This window comes from Hydra vulgaris, chromosome 03 (genome assembly GCF_038396675.1).
Source record: "Hydra vulgaris chromosome 03, alternate assembly HydraT2T_AEP".
NCBI classification, from domain to species: Eukaryota; Metazoa; Cnidaria; class Hydrozoa; order Anthoathecata; family Hydridae; genus Hydra; species Hydra vulgaris.
In genome coordinates, this window is record NC_088922.1 from 57,629,071 (window position 1) to 57,643,442 (window position 14,372).

General features: G+C 30.7%; 1 protein-coding gene across 1 annotated transcript; it reads right to left on the reverse strand.

Annotated features, from left to right (window-relative positions):
• Positions 1-13,271: 13,271 nt before the first annotated feature.
• LOC136078797 (uncharacterized) lies at positions 13,272-13,913 on the reverse strand. The gene has a single exon (XM_065794607.1). It carries the CDS (start codon positions 13,911-13,913, stop codon positions 13,272-13,274), a length of 642 nt encoding a protein of 213 aa, XP_065650679.1.
• Positions 13,914-14,372: the final 459 nt, after the last annotated feature.

A 14,372-nucleotide genomic window follows, 5' to 3' on the forward strand; every position in this document is an offset into this window, starting at 1 on the left:
TGGATTTACCACAGATCGATCAGATGCAAACGCAGTAATTGCGCTTGGATTTCAAAAGTTGAAGATGCTCCAAAACGTATCAGGAGATCACAATTTGATGCAAAAAGTATGGCAATTTGCGCCATACTTTTTGCATCAAATTGTGATCTCATTTGCATCAATTGTGATCTCATTTGATGGCAAGGCCTATGTTGAGGTACTTCCTAATGGACAATTGGTCAATTCAGAAGTGTACATGCTTTTCCTATCAAATATGCATTCTAATTTTGTCAACAAAGGCTTGAAAAGAGTAACATGGAACACAATGCTCCTTCAGCAGGATAATGCCAGGCCACATGTGTCTGCTACAGTCAGAGACTTTCTTGCTGAGAAAAAAGTCACCCGTGTCATTCAACCTCCATATAGCCCCAACTTTAACTTGTTGGACAAACATGCTTTCTCTTCATTTTCAGAGAAAGGAAGATGTTCAAGAAGCCATGGAAACAAACTTAAGGTCACATCCACATCATTATATGCAACGGCAACTGGATAAACTGAAAACAGATTAAAATGAGATTATTTTGAAGCAAGGTGCCTACTTATGATCCACTCTTAATTTAATTGTTCTATGCTTATTCTTTGTTATAAAAAACATTGATTATATGAGCTTTTTGATTGACTCAAGTAATCCAAACTTTACCCTTTATAAAAACTTTTAATAAAGTTTTTCTAAGGAAATTAACTCTGCTCTGTGAACCATGACCCTTGTCGATGTATGCTAAATTAGAGAGATTAGAATGCAGTGGCGGGTTTTAGGGGAGGGGGTGACAAGGGGTAGTAGCCGCCTCCCCTCCCCGGGTACGTTTTTTCAGAAATATACACTTGTAAATTGACTTTTATACAGAATTGGACTATTATATCGACAAATAAAATTGACTATTAAACTTAATTATACGTACATGATCTTGATTATTAGACTTAATAATAATCATGATTGATGATCTTGATTATTATTAAGTACAAAGAATTAAAAAAGAAAGTTACTTATAACTGAAAATATGCGGACCTTTTTTTTTTTTAAAAGACCTTTGCCCCCTCTTGGCGAGTGACAAAACCCGCCCTTGTTAGAATGAGTTAAAAATATCGAGAAATGTTAAAGTTTTTAATTATGGGTTTGTCTGGTTTTGCCTGGGAGTTCTTCAATTTTATTCAAATTTATCCAATCAAAACTTAAATTGCATAAATTTATAAAGTTACGTAACCTAAATTGCGTAACTTAATACACAAAGAATACACTGTAAAGATTTCTAGTTTTAAGGTGTTTTAATATTTTTAAAATGTTAAAAGTAGAAGTAAAAAGTCAAACACAAAGAAATAGCATAAAACTGAATTGTTTTTTGAACTTCTCTAAATAAAATTTATAAAGAATAACTAGTTAAACACAAAATATAGATTTTTGGACGCACGCACTCCATCCTCCATATTTTAGGCGTCAAATTTTTTGATGAATTTTTTAGTAAACTTTTTTTAATTACAAAGTAACTTTTAATTAAAAAGTAATAAACATGATTTGCATATGTATCACAAATTTACAAAATGCTTTTAACTCTAAACTTTTTATTTTCCTCAAACACCAGAAGAAAAAAAAAATGTGAATAGCATTCATACCTAGAGACAATATATTAGATAAGAAAGACACTTTTGTATGTGAAAGATGCAGATCTCTTGGATATACGTTTCAACATAAGGTTGTGGAAAAAAAAGACCCTGTGATCTTCCATCTTCGTTTACGCGTGTAAAATTAAATAAACCATCTGGTTGTCCCAGAACAACTTCAAAACATGGAGAAACCTAGAAACCTTCAGTGTAAAAAGGTGTTATAAGAAAAAACCTTTTGTTGATGTTATCTACAAAAGGTTTTTTCAAACCAATCAGACAATAAACATATAAATTGCATTATTTTATTAGACAAAGTTTATGTTAAAACTATGTTGCAATAACATGGAGGGAAAGTTTCTGGAAAACCACTTAAATATCTAAATTTTCTTTCTAATTCTGTTTTGATTTTAATGTAGTTACTTTATTTGGTGGATCTATGTTTTTATCTAAAGTGCTTCCTGTGCTGGAAATTGACTCAAAGTACCTTTTTCAACATATTAAATTTATTTAATCAGCCATTAAACCAGTTAGTGGTCATGTTGTATCTACTGTTTGTGATGGTATCTAAGTAAGTCAGACCTTTATCAAGGAATTTGAAATAAATGGATACCAAAAAAATATATATAGATATTAAATTATTTTGTTATGAAAAACTAATATTAATCTAATTATTCTCACAATTTAGATTACATTAAAGTGATATTGTTTATAGTACACATACAATGTATATACATTTTATCAGTGTTGCACTGATAAAATATAGATTAATGCAATAAAAATATGGGAGATATTTACTTATAAAAAACTTTTTTTTGAAAAAAGTTGCTAGTTTTATTGTATAATCTAGTAGTTTTTGATTTTTTAAAGTGGTACAATAAAAAATTGCATCAAGTTATTTGTAATTTAAGTAATTTATTTTAAGTTATGAATGTATCAAATGTTACAAAATGTTTTGTCATATTTATAACAAATAAAAATGGGGCTACTATTACTAGTTATAATCATGCCAAAAAAATGTTCAATAGTTAATTCTACTACAAATTATTTAACATCAACTTCGGAAGCAAAGCTTCATGTTTACATATTTCCAAGTGACTTAAAAAAGTTACAAATACTAGGGTCAATCAAAAAGCTCATATAATCAATGTTTTTTATAACAAAGAATAAGCATAGAACAATTAAATTAAGAGTGGATCATAAGTAGGCACCTTGCTTCAAAATAATCTCATTTTAATCTGTTTTCAGTTTATCCAGTTGCCGTTGCATATAATGATGTGGATGTGACCTTAAGTTTGTTTCCATGGCTTCTTGAACCTCTTCCTTTCTCTGAAAATGAAGAGAAAGCATGTTTGTCCAACAAGTTAAAGTTGGGGCTATATGGAGGTTGAATGACACGGGTGACTTTTTTCTCAGCAAGAAAGTCTCTGACTGTAGCAGACACATGTGGCCTGGCATTATCCTGCTGAAGGAGCATTGTGTTCCATGTTACTCTTTTCAAGCCTTTGTTGACAAAATTAGAATGCATATTTGATAGGAAAAGCATGTACACTTCTGAATTGACCAATTGTCCATTAGGAAGTACCTCAACATAGGCCTTGCCATCAAATGAGATCACAATTGATGCAAATGAGATCACAATTTGATGCAAAAAGTATGGCGCAAATTGCCATACTTTTTGCATCAAATTGTGATCTCCTGATACGTTTTGGAGCATCTTCAACTTTTGAAATCCAAGCGCAATTACTGCGTTTGCATCTGATCGATCTGTGGTAAATCCACCTCTCATCCACAACAATAAGACGTTGTTCAAGATTCAATTCAACTCGTACGATGGTCAGAAATTTATGGGCAAGTTCAACCCAATTTTGTTGACTTGCTGGGGTAAGGCCATATGGGATCCATTGTAAAGAAGTTGATCTTTTCATCAACTTTTTGGTGATTATTGAATAAACTGAACCAAAAGAAATGTTTTCGACATCACAAATTTGCTCTATTTATAAAAATTTGTCTTCATCAAGCAGTTGTTGAATGATCTAAATGTTGTCTATAGTTGTTGAGGTACTGGGTCTACCTGACCTCGATTCATCTGAAAACTGACTATAATCACTTATGTTTGATGTAGAATACTTTTTGTAGTACTTGTATACTGTTTGAATGGAAGTTGCATCCTCACCCCAGGCAGTAGTTATGAATTTGTGAGCATCAGATGGAGACTTCTGGTTACGACGACAAGCCTCAATTAACAATCTAATACCAACTTTGTCAGTTTACATTATAGCTTTAATTATACAAATGATCTAAAATTAAAATAATTTATTTTATTAAGCATATATGTACATAAGTTAATGTTAAGAATATCTATAAAAAAATTTATTGGCACGAATGTTAAAACACAAATTATATGAACTTTTTGATAATACTAATAGTTTGTATTTGCATCAAAATAGGGGATTGCCTGGTTTTGCATATTTTTCTCAGCATAATTGATAACGATTTTGGTATTAAAAAGTGAAATTTTTTAATGACTAATAATACACAACATTGTATACTATTTATATCACCATGTCTTTAATTTTATTTCACTGCAGTGTATTTTTTTGTTTTTTGTTGAACACGCAAGTCTACACCACTATAATAAACTTTAGTCAAACACACGCCACGTCATATTCATACAGCAGTTGCAGTCATTTTCAGTATTATTATTAATAATAGATTCACTGTCTGTCAGTGTCTTGTAGAAAGCTAACTCTGGAACACTTTCCCAGCTTTCACATAATGTCACTTTAAGGAGGTTTTTTAATGTCCGCAAGTTTTGCAGTAGACGATTGTTGGGAACTTGTTTTATCTTTGAATGAAATGCTTTTGGTTTTAATAGTGACTAATAACTGTTTGGACTTGCATTTTAATATTTCTCTCCACTTACAGTAATAACGCACTTTTGACTCGTACGAATGAACGAGTATTCTATTTAGTTTTTGCAATCCAACAAGCGGTTTGTATGTTGCTGCTGCAGCTGCTTTGATATCATACTATACCCAGTTCTTACCACGAACAAATACTTCATCAGTATATATTTTGATTGTCTTATGATAATTTTAAGGTGTAGTGATATTTAACTTGCTTGCTGTGGTATGTGATATTCTTCTTAATAGGCGGTCACACGGTAAAAAGTAATGACCTTGTAGTGAAAATATCAATAGCGCTTCTTTAATCTGGCTTCCGCCACCAATAGTTTCTTCGTGCATTTAATGCTAAACCATGCCCAAAAGGATGTTATTTTTCTTCTGCCCTCCACTGCCGTTGCTGAATAGTTTGATATATGATGCTTGCCTAGAACTGCCAAAATTAGCAAAGACCTAAATAAGAAGTAATACACCGCACTTGCTATCTCATTTAAACCACGTACTGCTTTACTCTTAATCCATGTATAACAGTACTTTTTTCCTGACGACATGTCAGAGATTGCAAAATTTCAAAAAACTAGCTGTCTGGCATAGAAAGTTTCCTGAACAGGCACCTTAGGCAGAACTTGTACCTGCGGCAGATTGTATACAATCCTTTGTGTGTCTTTATCAGAATTCTTTAGTACGCGGTAAAATGTAGCACGCTTCTGCAACTGAAGTTTCCATTGCAGTTTAAGTTTAGCTATATTCCAGGCTTTTGAATCGTGCATAATCAAATTTTTTATTTTTTGCAAGAGGTACTTGCATCTTCTTGCGGACTACTAATACCAATGTTAAGCTCAGAAACAAAAATTTCATAAAATACCTAATATGAAACTTTGTGCCCTTCAAGACTTTTATTAAACATTGATCACAAGTTTTTACAACTTTTTAATTTAGACGGCAGATATATTCGTACACTTTTGCCTTTACCGAAATGACTTTCTCGGCCTTTTAAACTGCTAATGTTTATACCTTAACCTTTTTTGCAACAAATTTGTGAGATATTTTGCTGCCACCCGGATACTCCTATGGAAGGCCACCATTACCTTGTGAAACTTTAAGTACTGCCACCAGTTGGTTCTTTTTGATAGATACCATTGCATGTAAGAATGTTTCAAGGCATTTTTCTCTTCCTGCCGGTTGGCTTTTTTTCAATGAAATAACCTCAAGCAATTTGACAACTGAATTTTCATGTAAAAAAATTACTTATTTGTCTTGCCTTTGTAGAGTGACCATGCTTAATTGGTACAATGTCTTGATCGGTCTTGACAGCTGACTTAAAGAGGCATCTTCAAAACTACTGCACATCTTCGGCTCTAAGTTCATAACATTTGTGAGCTGAACCTTGTTAGTGTTTGCAAGTAACCCTCTAGTCTACATTTTTGAACAAACCCACTGTGTATCTGAAACAAAACATGCAAACATTGTTGAGATATGTTATTGAAGAAAGGACGGAAAACAAGAGAGTAGAGGTAGGAAGATAAAGGGTATTTCGAACGACTTAATAAAGTAATGAGTAAGAGAGTATGAAAAGAGGCGTTCAAAATAGATAAGTGTGAAGTGGATGCCGTGGACCTATTGACACGTAGAGACAATTTTTTACACCACATTTAAGGTTCACAGTTAGAGTTAGAACTAAAATCAACATTACACCGGTATAATTGCCTTTTTTTAAATGCAACTATCGCTTGTTTTATCGAAGATAAAACAAAGCAAAAATTGCATTATAAAAAAGGCGAAGATCGATAAGCGAACTTGATCCACTTTATTTAAAACCAAAGTTGTTAATAAAAATACTAAAAAATCCCATCTAGTGTCTACAAAAGAATAAGGTAAAAAAATTTAAAGCTTCTTCTTGAAAAGTTTGCTCAAAAATCCACAATTACCTACGATGATTTTTTTTATGTTAAAGGTCTCACCGCAATGCACCGTGGAAGAGCAATTTAATAAGGAAGTTCACAACTCCTTTCTTAGCTATGTCGCTTATCTGGCCAGCATCGAACTTAAGAACTCAAGATTCTGAGAAAAAACTCAAATCAATGCACCACGGTTGTTATAAAGTTAGCTTTCATTTTCACTAGTAATTGTTACAAATTGTTCCTTATATGGAGAAATTTCATGTTTAATGTCTCATTTTTGTTATATTTAATACTAAACATAATGATTACATATTTATTGATAAAATGAGAACCTTATTATTAACCAAGGATTTTACTTTAATAATAATAATAATAATAATCATGATTTTATTTAATTTAACAATTATTGTTTTGTCAAAATAATCACTTTTGTTGAAATTGAAGTAGAAGGCTATATATTTATAATGAAAAGAAAGTAATAAGTAATTCGAAATCAATGAAAAAAATTAATTAAGAAAAAAACGTTAACCAACACATTGTCCAAAAAAAATTAATTTTGGACCCCCTAATACTATTAGCAGATGCTATATTTCTTTCTTGTTATGTATGTATGTATATATATGTATATATATATATATATATATATATATATATATATATATATATATATATATATATATATATATATATATATATATATATATATATATATATATATATATATATGTATATATATATTCATGTAAATATATATATATATATACATATATATATATATATATATATATATATATATATATATATATATATATATATATATATATATATGTATATATATATTCATGTAAATATATATATATATATACATATATATATATATATATATATATATATATATATATATATATTCATGTAAATATATATATATATATATATACATATATATATATATATATATATATATATATATATATGTATATATATATATATATATATATATATATATATATATATATATATATATATATATATGTATATATATATATATATATTTACATGAAATAAATATATATATATATATATACATATATATATATATATATATATTCATGTAAATATATATATATATATATATATATATATATATATATACATATATATATATATATACATATATATATATATATATATATATACATATATATATATATATATATATATGTGTGTGTGTGTATGTATATATATATATATATATATATGTGTGTATGTATATATACATATATATAGTAGATCACATCCCTAATGTATGTATATATGCATATGTGTATACATATATTAGGAAAATAAAAATATGCGTAAATCGACTTGAAAAAGTGTTCTAAAAACTGGACCGCATTTTTTTGCTTTAGCAAAAGTAGAATTAGGCCAAATCAGGTTGCTCAGCCATTTGTAAACTAAATAAAATGAAATTTTGTATTTATTTGGAAAAAAGGTCAACGTATATTTTGATATACTTCTTTTTTTTTTTAATAATAGTTTATTTTTATAAATAATAGTGATTTATTACAAATGTTTCTATGTACCACAATTTATAAAGTAATCAAGTTTTTTTTTAAGTTAAAGGTTATATTATATCATTTATCAAACTATCCTTTCTGAAAATTTCGAGTAGATCTGATGTGCACTCATTGTTATGAATATACAAATTTTTGAAGCGTTGTTAATCTGAGTTTGCATAACAAGGTTACCTATCACACGTTAGTTTTATTGAATTCTGATTGGTATTATACACTTAAGGGGTCATTCGCAAATTATGTCATGCAAAAAATTTTTTTAGAAACCCCATGCCCATTTTGTCATTAAATATAAAACCTTTCCCCTCCCCTCCTTTTGTCACGTCGCACATAATTTTTTCATTTATAAAAAACCAACAAGTATTCCTCTCTTTAAATAATTTTTTTTAACTACCTAATATTTTCCCTAACAGGATGAAGATGTTCTGCAATAGAAAAATTGGAATTAAACGTTTTTGTTCACGACCTTGCGCTTCCAGAGAAAAATCAATTAAATTTGATTCTTCTCCATGTAAAATATTTTCGTTTACCTATTCTTCTACTTTAAAGCCTCTATGTTGCACTTTTTGCACACTCTACTTTGAAGGATTTTTTCCATACTTGGAAAATGTTGCTCAAATAGAATATTTTTTGGAGCAAATGTAAAGATTGGAAAAGAGAGAAATAGTAATAAGTCTTGTCAACTGAGAACTGTGATTCAATAAGAGGGCAATAACTAAAAGTAATAAGAGGTGGAAGAAATCTTTATTTAAAATATGAAAATATTTCCCTAGTGGATTAGTACAGCATTTGATGTAAGAACATTTTGAAATCTGCAACATATATTGACTAGATCATACATGAAAAGCAATCCATTCTTGTCTTTTTTTAATTACTGCTTCGGTATCGATTTCTGAGTTGAGTGTGTCAATAAACTCTGAGTAGGTTCCAAAGTTATCAATAAATATGTTGGAAAACACTTCAGCTAATGTTTTGCCAGCATATTTAAAACTTTCTTTTTCCAACTGTAAGTTTGTTGTGTTTCCAGAAAAGTCCAAATGTAATCCATAATTTTTGTGAGACAAAATTAGTCTCGAAAGCTGGCGTGAAAGTGAGCCATTCTTCGTTCAAATGGATTAAATGCACTTCTGTGTGGTGCATTTGTGGCAATTATTAAAGAATCTAAAGAAAAAGTTATGAAATTGTGAATGGCCATTTTTATCGTTTTTTGATACCTTAGGTTTACATATGGTCCTCTGTCAGTAAACATTATAACAATTGGCTTTGTATTACCATTCAAATCCAACATAAGGTCTCGAAATGACGGTAGTTCATTTAATTTTGCAAAATCTCTAGCATGAGAATATGCATTTAACTTTAAATGTTTAGCTGATCTTATTAAAATATATGTAGGACCCGAGTAGCACACAAGTTCTTTTTTACCAAATCCATCTTTGACAATTTTCAGCCCAGCATAAACTGATGGAATAAGTTTGTAGTATGGAGCAATGACAAAATCGTGATCAGGTAATCTTACTTTATATTCCATACTCATGGGAGCTTGTAAAGTAGCTGCTGGAAGATCAATTGGCGCTTTTGCTTTGTCATCTTGGCTCATTAAAGCAATTTTTGCTGACCAATTCCTTTAAGTTCTCAATCTAAGCAAAACAAAGTTTTGTACCCAGATGGTAAATGAAGGTCTTTTCCTGCTTTAATGAGTCTTACAGGAACAGTAGTGACATGCTTTTTGCCATCAGTTGTGTGAGAATTTTTTAGTGTAAGATGATAATAGACTGTTGATCTACCAATTGTGAACCCTTTATTTTGCAAAGCTTGTGTTAACTCATCAAGAGATTTAACTGTTCTCAAAGTCTTGCATCTTCTTTTGTTAACTGCAGCGGCACTCTGAGTGGCAATCTGAATAATTGTTGAACACTTTCCGTCATTTACTAATATCCTCAAGTGATTTTAATTCTGTTTTGATACTAATTTTTTCTTTTCCAAATCTTTAATTTTTGAGTTATCACATTGAGGCAGCATCGCGCATTTTTTTCGAAGCCCTAACGTAATAAGTTCTGACTCCACGATTAATAGTGTTTTGCTTAAAACGTTTAAATGGTTTGGTCGGAGAGTGTGTTGATCATGTGATAATACAATACTTGAAGTTTGATATCTTTGAAAGGTTGATCTGTTCTTGGTACATGGTTAATCTTAAATCGTTTTTAATGAACTTAAGTTTAGAGAATGAAAGCTCTCCGTTGCAATTGCTTACATTTAAACAAAGATGTATGCGTACTGCAATTGAAACATTTGAGTAAGCAGCCGCGAGCCTATGTTTACCAATAAATATAAACATCCTAAATTCTCTACTTTTGCTTATACAAATTTTGGTTTCTTTGTTAAACTGTTTGAAAAAATCAATAATTTGACCAATTTTATGGAATAACTGAGGCTCAAGGTCTTCATGGTATATTTTAACTAAACGCACAGCTTTGGCTTGCTGATCATAAGATTTTAAAGTAATAATATTGAGACAAAAAACTAAATCTATCATCTAGAATACTGCATGCAGAGATTCTCTGATTTAAGGCTGAAAAAAGCTTATCAATAATTGAAAGTAATGTATGTGTTTTTCGATTTTTTTGAAATCTTCAATCCAGCGTCAGCGTCATCAGCTTCTGTATCACCATAGTTCCATCTTCTGCTTCAATTGTTGATTCAGATATACTGACAAGAATCTGTTTAATTATTTTTTATCCATTTTGCTGTGCATCAACTGCATTGTGGTGAGCAGACAAAAGTGTATCCGAAAATTGTTTCAATGTAGGTATTCGTAAAGGAGTAAAACCATTTATAATATATTCTCTCAGTATGTTAAAGCAGAGAAAAACACAAACAGTTTTTGAACAAAATCAAAAAAATAAACTTCAACTGGACAGCTGTCGACAGCATGTTGACCAAGATTTAGAAAATGTTAAATACATTCCTTATTGTCAACAACATGGAATGTATTCAGCTAAACCATTTTTCTTTGCGAATCCAGACTTGCATACCATTATATCTTCCACTCATATTTGATTTATTGTCATACAATTGTCCTTTACAGTTTTAATGCTTATGCCATTTTAGTAGTATTATTGCCACACTCTCACCAGTATGCTCATATATCGGAATAATTTTTATAAAACGTTCAACTGGTCCGCTTGCTGTTACATATCGAATTATCAATGTTAAATGGTCTGAATGCTATATATCAGGTGCTGAGTCTACTGAGACAAAGTAGTATTTTGCTTTTTGTATTTCTTGTATGACATACCTCATTAATTGATCACTTATTATATAAGTTAATAAAACAAATTCATCCTAAAATGTTGATGACAAATATGATATGTGGCCTCTACCTTTGTTAGCGCCTTGTAGAATGTGTTCTGAAAGAAATAGATCATACTCCGCAAGTAACTGCAAACTTCCTAAAAAATTTCTATTGTTCACAGGTTCAATAATCTCGTTATTTCCACAAAAAACAAGACCGCTCGCCGACAATAATTTGATTACACTTAAAATCTGTTTGAGAAGTTGGCGCCAATAGTTCCTTAAAGAAGTGCACAGTTCTAAAAGACTTTTATCCATTGTCTTCCCTGTTGTTTTTATCTAAATAACTTTTTCAGTACTATTTCTGCGCAAAGCACTGCTTTCATGGCGACTTAAATCCCTCAATGCAATTTTCCTATAGTAATAACCACTAATAGCTAACATTGACGTTTCTTCGGCTTCTGCGAGTAGGTTACAATTAGCACATAATATCTTAGCAGTTTTTGGAGAATAACAAAGCCAATCACGCTGAACTTTCTCTCCTTTTAATAGCTCTCGAAAAAAAAAAGATCTTAAACAACGTTGTTTAACACTAGAAGCCCCAAGGTGGATCAATTGATCCAAACACGACTTTGACACTTTGCTGAAGCTAAAGTTTTAATGTTGACAAAATGATATTTTCTGACTTTTATTATTTTGATATTATTTACTAAAAAGCGAAAAAACTACATCAAAAACACATTCAGAGATGCGGCTATAAATATTTATACCTAATAACCCTAAGCTGGATCAATTGATCCACCTTATAGAAAACGTGCATATACATAACAATTTTAGTCAAATAAATAATGTTATTTGCAATATTTGCATATATTTGACATGCACTTTCCACAAACAGGTTTCTTACAATTTTCACATACTGTTGATGTCAGATTACGTTTGCAGTTTGTTTTTATCTGACATCTCAAACGAGTTGATAATTGTGTACTACTGTTGGTAGCTGTTGTGGTATTACTGTTGGCAGCAACTAGGGATTTTCGGTGAGTAATATTAGCTTCTCTTAACTGTTCAGATAAAGTGTAAAGAAACTTTCGTCTCGAAATTTTTTGTTGTGTAACTTTTTTAAAAATGATCCACGCATTTACACCAGTCAAATCCAAAATATTGAAGAAAACAGCTAGCGGCCAACGTCGGCACCCAGATTTTGTTGACATTTGTCGACACATTGAATCTAATATATCAACTCCACATTTATTTGCATTGTAATAAAGTATTCCCTCAGGTTTCTTCTTCCCATCACTTTGCTTAGTCGCCCCTCTATGAAGTGTTGATAATAAAATTACAGTTTTCTTCTTCTTTGCTTGATAGACAATCAAGTTCAACGGTCCATTTATGTAGAAACTCGAATCGTAAAGTGGAAGTGGATCAAATGCTGGAATTTCTTTTCTACTATGTTTAACTGTTCCAACAATTGACGTTTTCTTTTGCAAAAGTTTTGTTGCAAGATCAACACTTGTAAAAAAGTTATCTGTAGTAACATTATACCCGTGGCCTAAATAAGGTTCCATTAGTGACATGACCACATGAATACCCAAATTTTCTACACGGCTTTCATCTTTACCTAGATATGGTTTAATACTGAGACAATATTTAGTCTTTAGATCAGCTAAAATCCAGAATTTGATTCCAAACTTGTCCGGTTTATTAGACATATACTGTGTAAAGCGACACCGAGCTTTAGTTGGGAACAACTGTTCATCAATTGTTAAAGATTCCTCAGGTATATAACATTTTTGACTGTTTTCTACAAATCTTGTCAGCACCCATGACATAAGAGCAAATTTATCACTTTGGATAAGCTCTCTACGTTTTGAACGTATATCAAATCTAATGTTTTTCATGATGTCTTCAAATCGAGAACGCGGCATAGTTTCTATAAAAGCTTTGTTGCCATATTTTTCAGACTATAGGAATTTAACCGGAAAATTTCTTGCGTTCATGCATCCGCGAAGATATATTAAGCCTATAAAAGCATCAAGTTCAATGTCGCTTATATTCCATCCTTCATTTGATAAATTGGCAGATAAAACAGTACATTTTTTGATAATGCGTGTAAACCCTTCATCCATAATTAGTCTAAATGCATCAATAGGAGTCAAAACATTACGACAATAAGAAGTTGTTCCGCTTTTGGCAGTAAACACATTCTGAGTTTGAAATCTTCCAGTTACCTCAACTTTTGACACAACAGTCCATTTTACATCATCTCTACGAGTTTTAACAGTTAAATCATTACTCCCACCGCATGAATTTTCATCTTCGTTTTCATCGCTACTACTTTCTGAATTGTAAATAAAAGTATTACTTTCATCGTCATCAGAAAGATTATCTTCAACAACATCTGCTTCGTCACTTTTTTTTGTTGAATCTAATTCATCACCACTGTCAATTTCCGAGAGATCTTGTAATATGAACAAACACTGTTGCGCCGACACACGTTTTGGATGTTGATGTGTAACTGATTGGTCAATTGAAAGAGGATGTGCTGCAACAGAAGTTTTTGATGATGAAGCACCTTCAGCGTTTGCTGAGCTTAAGCGTTTCATTATAATACAAATATCTATTATTATACTTTACCACAAGTCAGTAAAGTAGTAAGTTTCATACAGTAAATCAGTAATACTAGTGTACTTGTGGCGGCAGCATATTTATACCAAGTATGTGGAAACAATATCTTATTTTATTCACTAACACTTTCATTTTTTTTGTTCGGTTTAAATTATCTGTATAAATATGCTGGTAATCCAGATTTAGGCAAACCATGCTACAAAAATTCTACTTAGAGTAAAATGCGCCGTAATTTGGGCATAAATCTTATGTATATATATGTACGGTGAAAGAAATTTATATATTTTATATAATTTACATCAAAATTAACAGTTTTAACTGTTAGTTTCATACACTTTAACAAGAAAATAAGTCTAAATGCATATAAATATTAAGTTGGATCAATTGATCCACTTTGGGGTTTCTAGGTATATAAAAAACCTGGGGCTTCTAGTGTT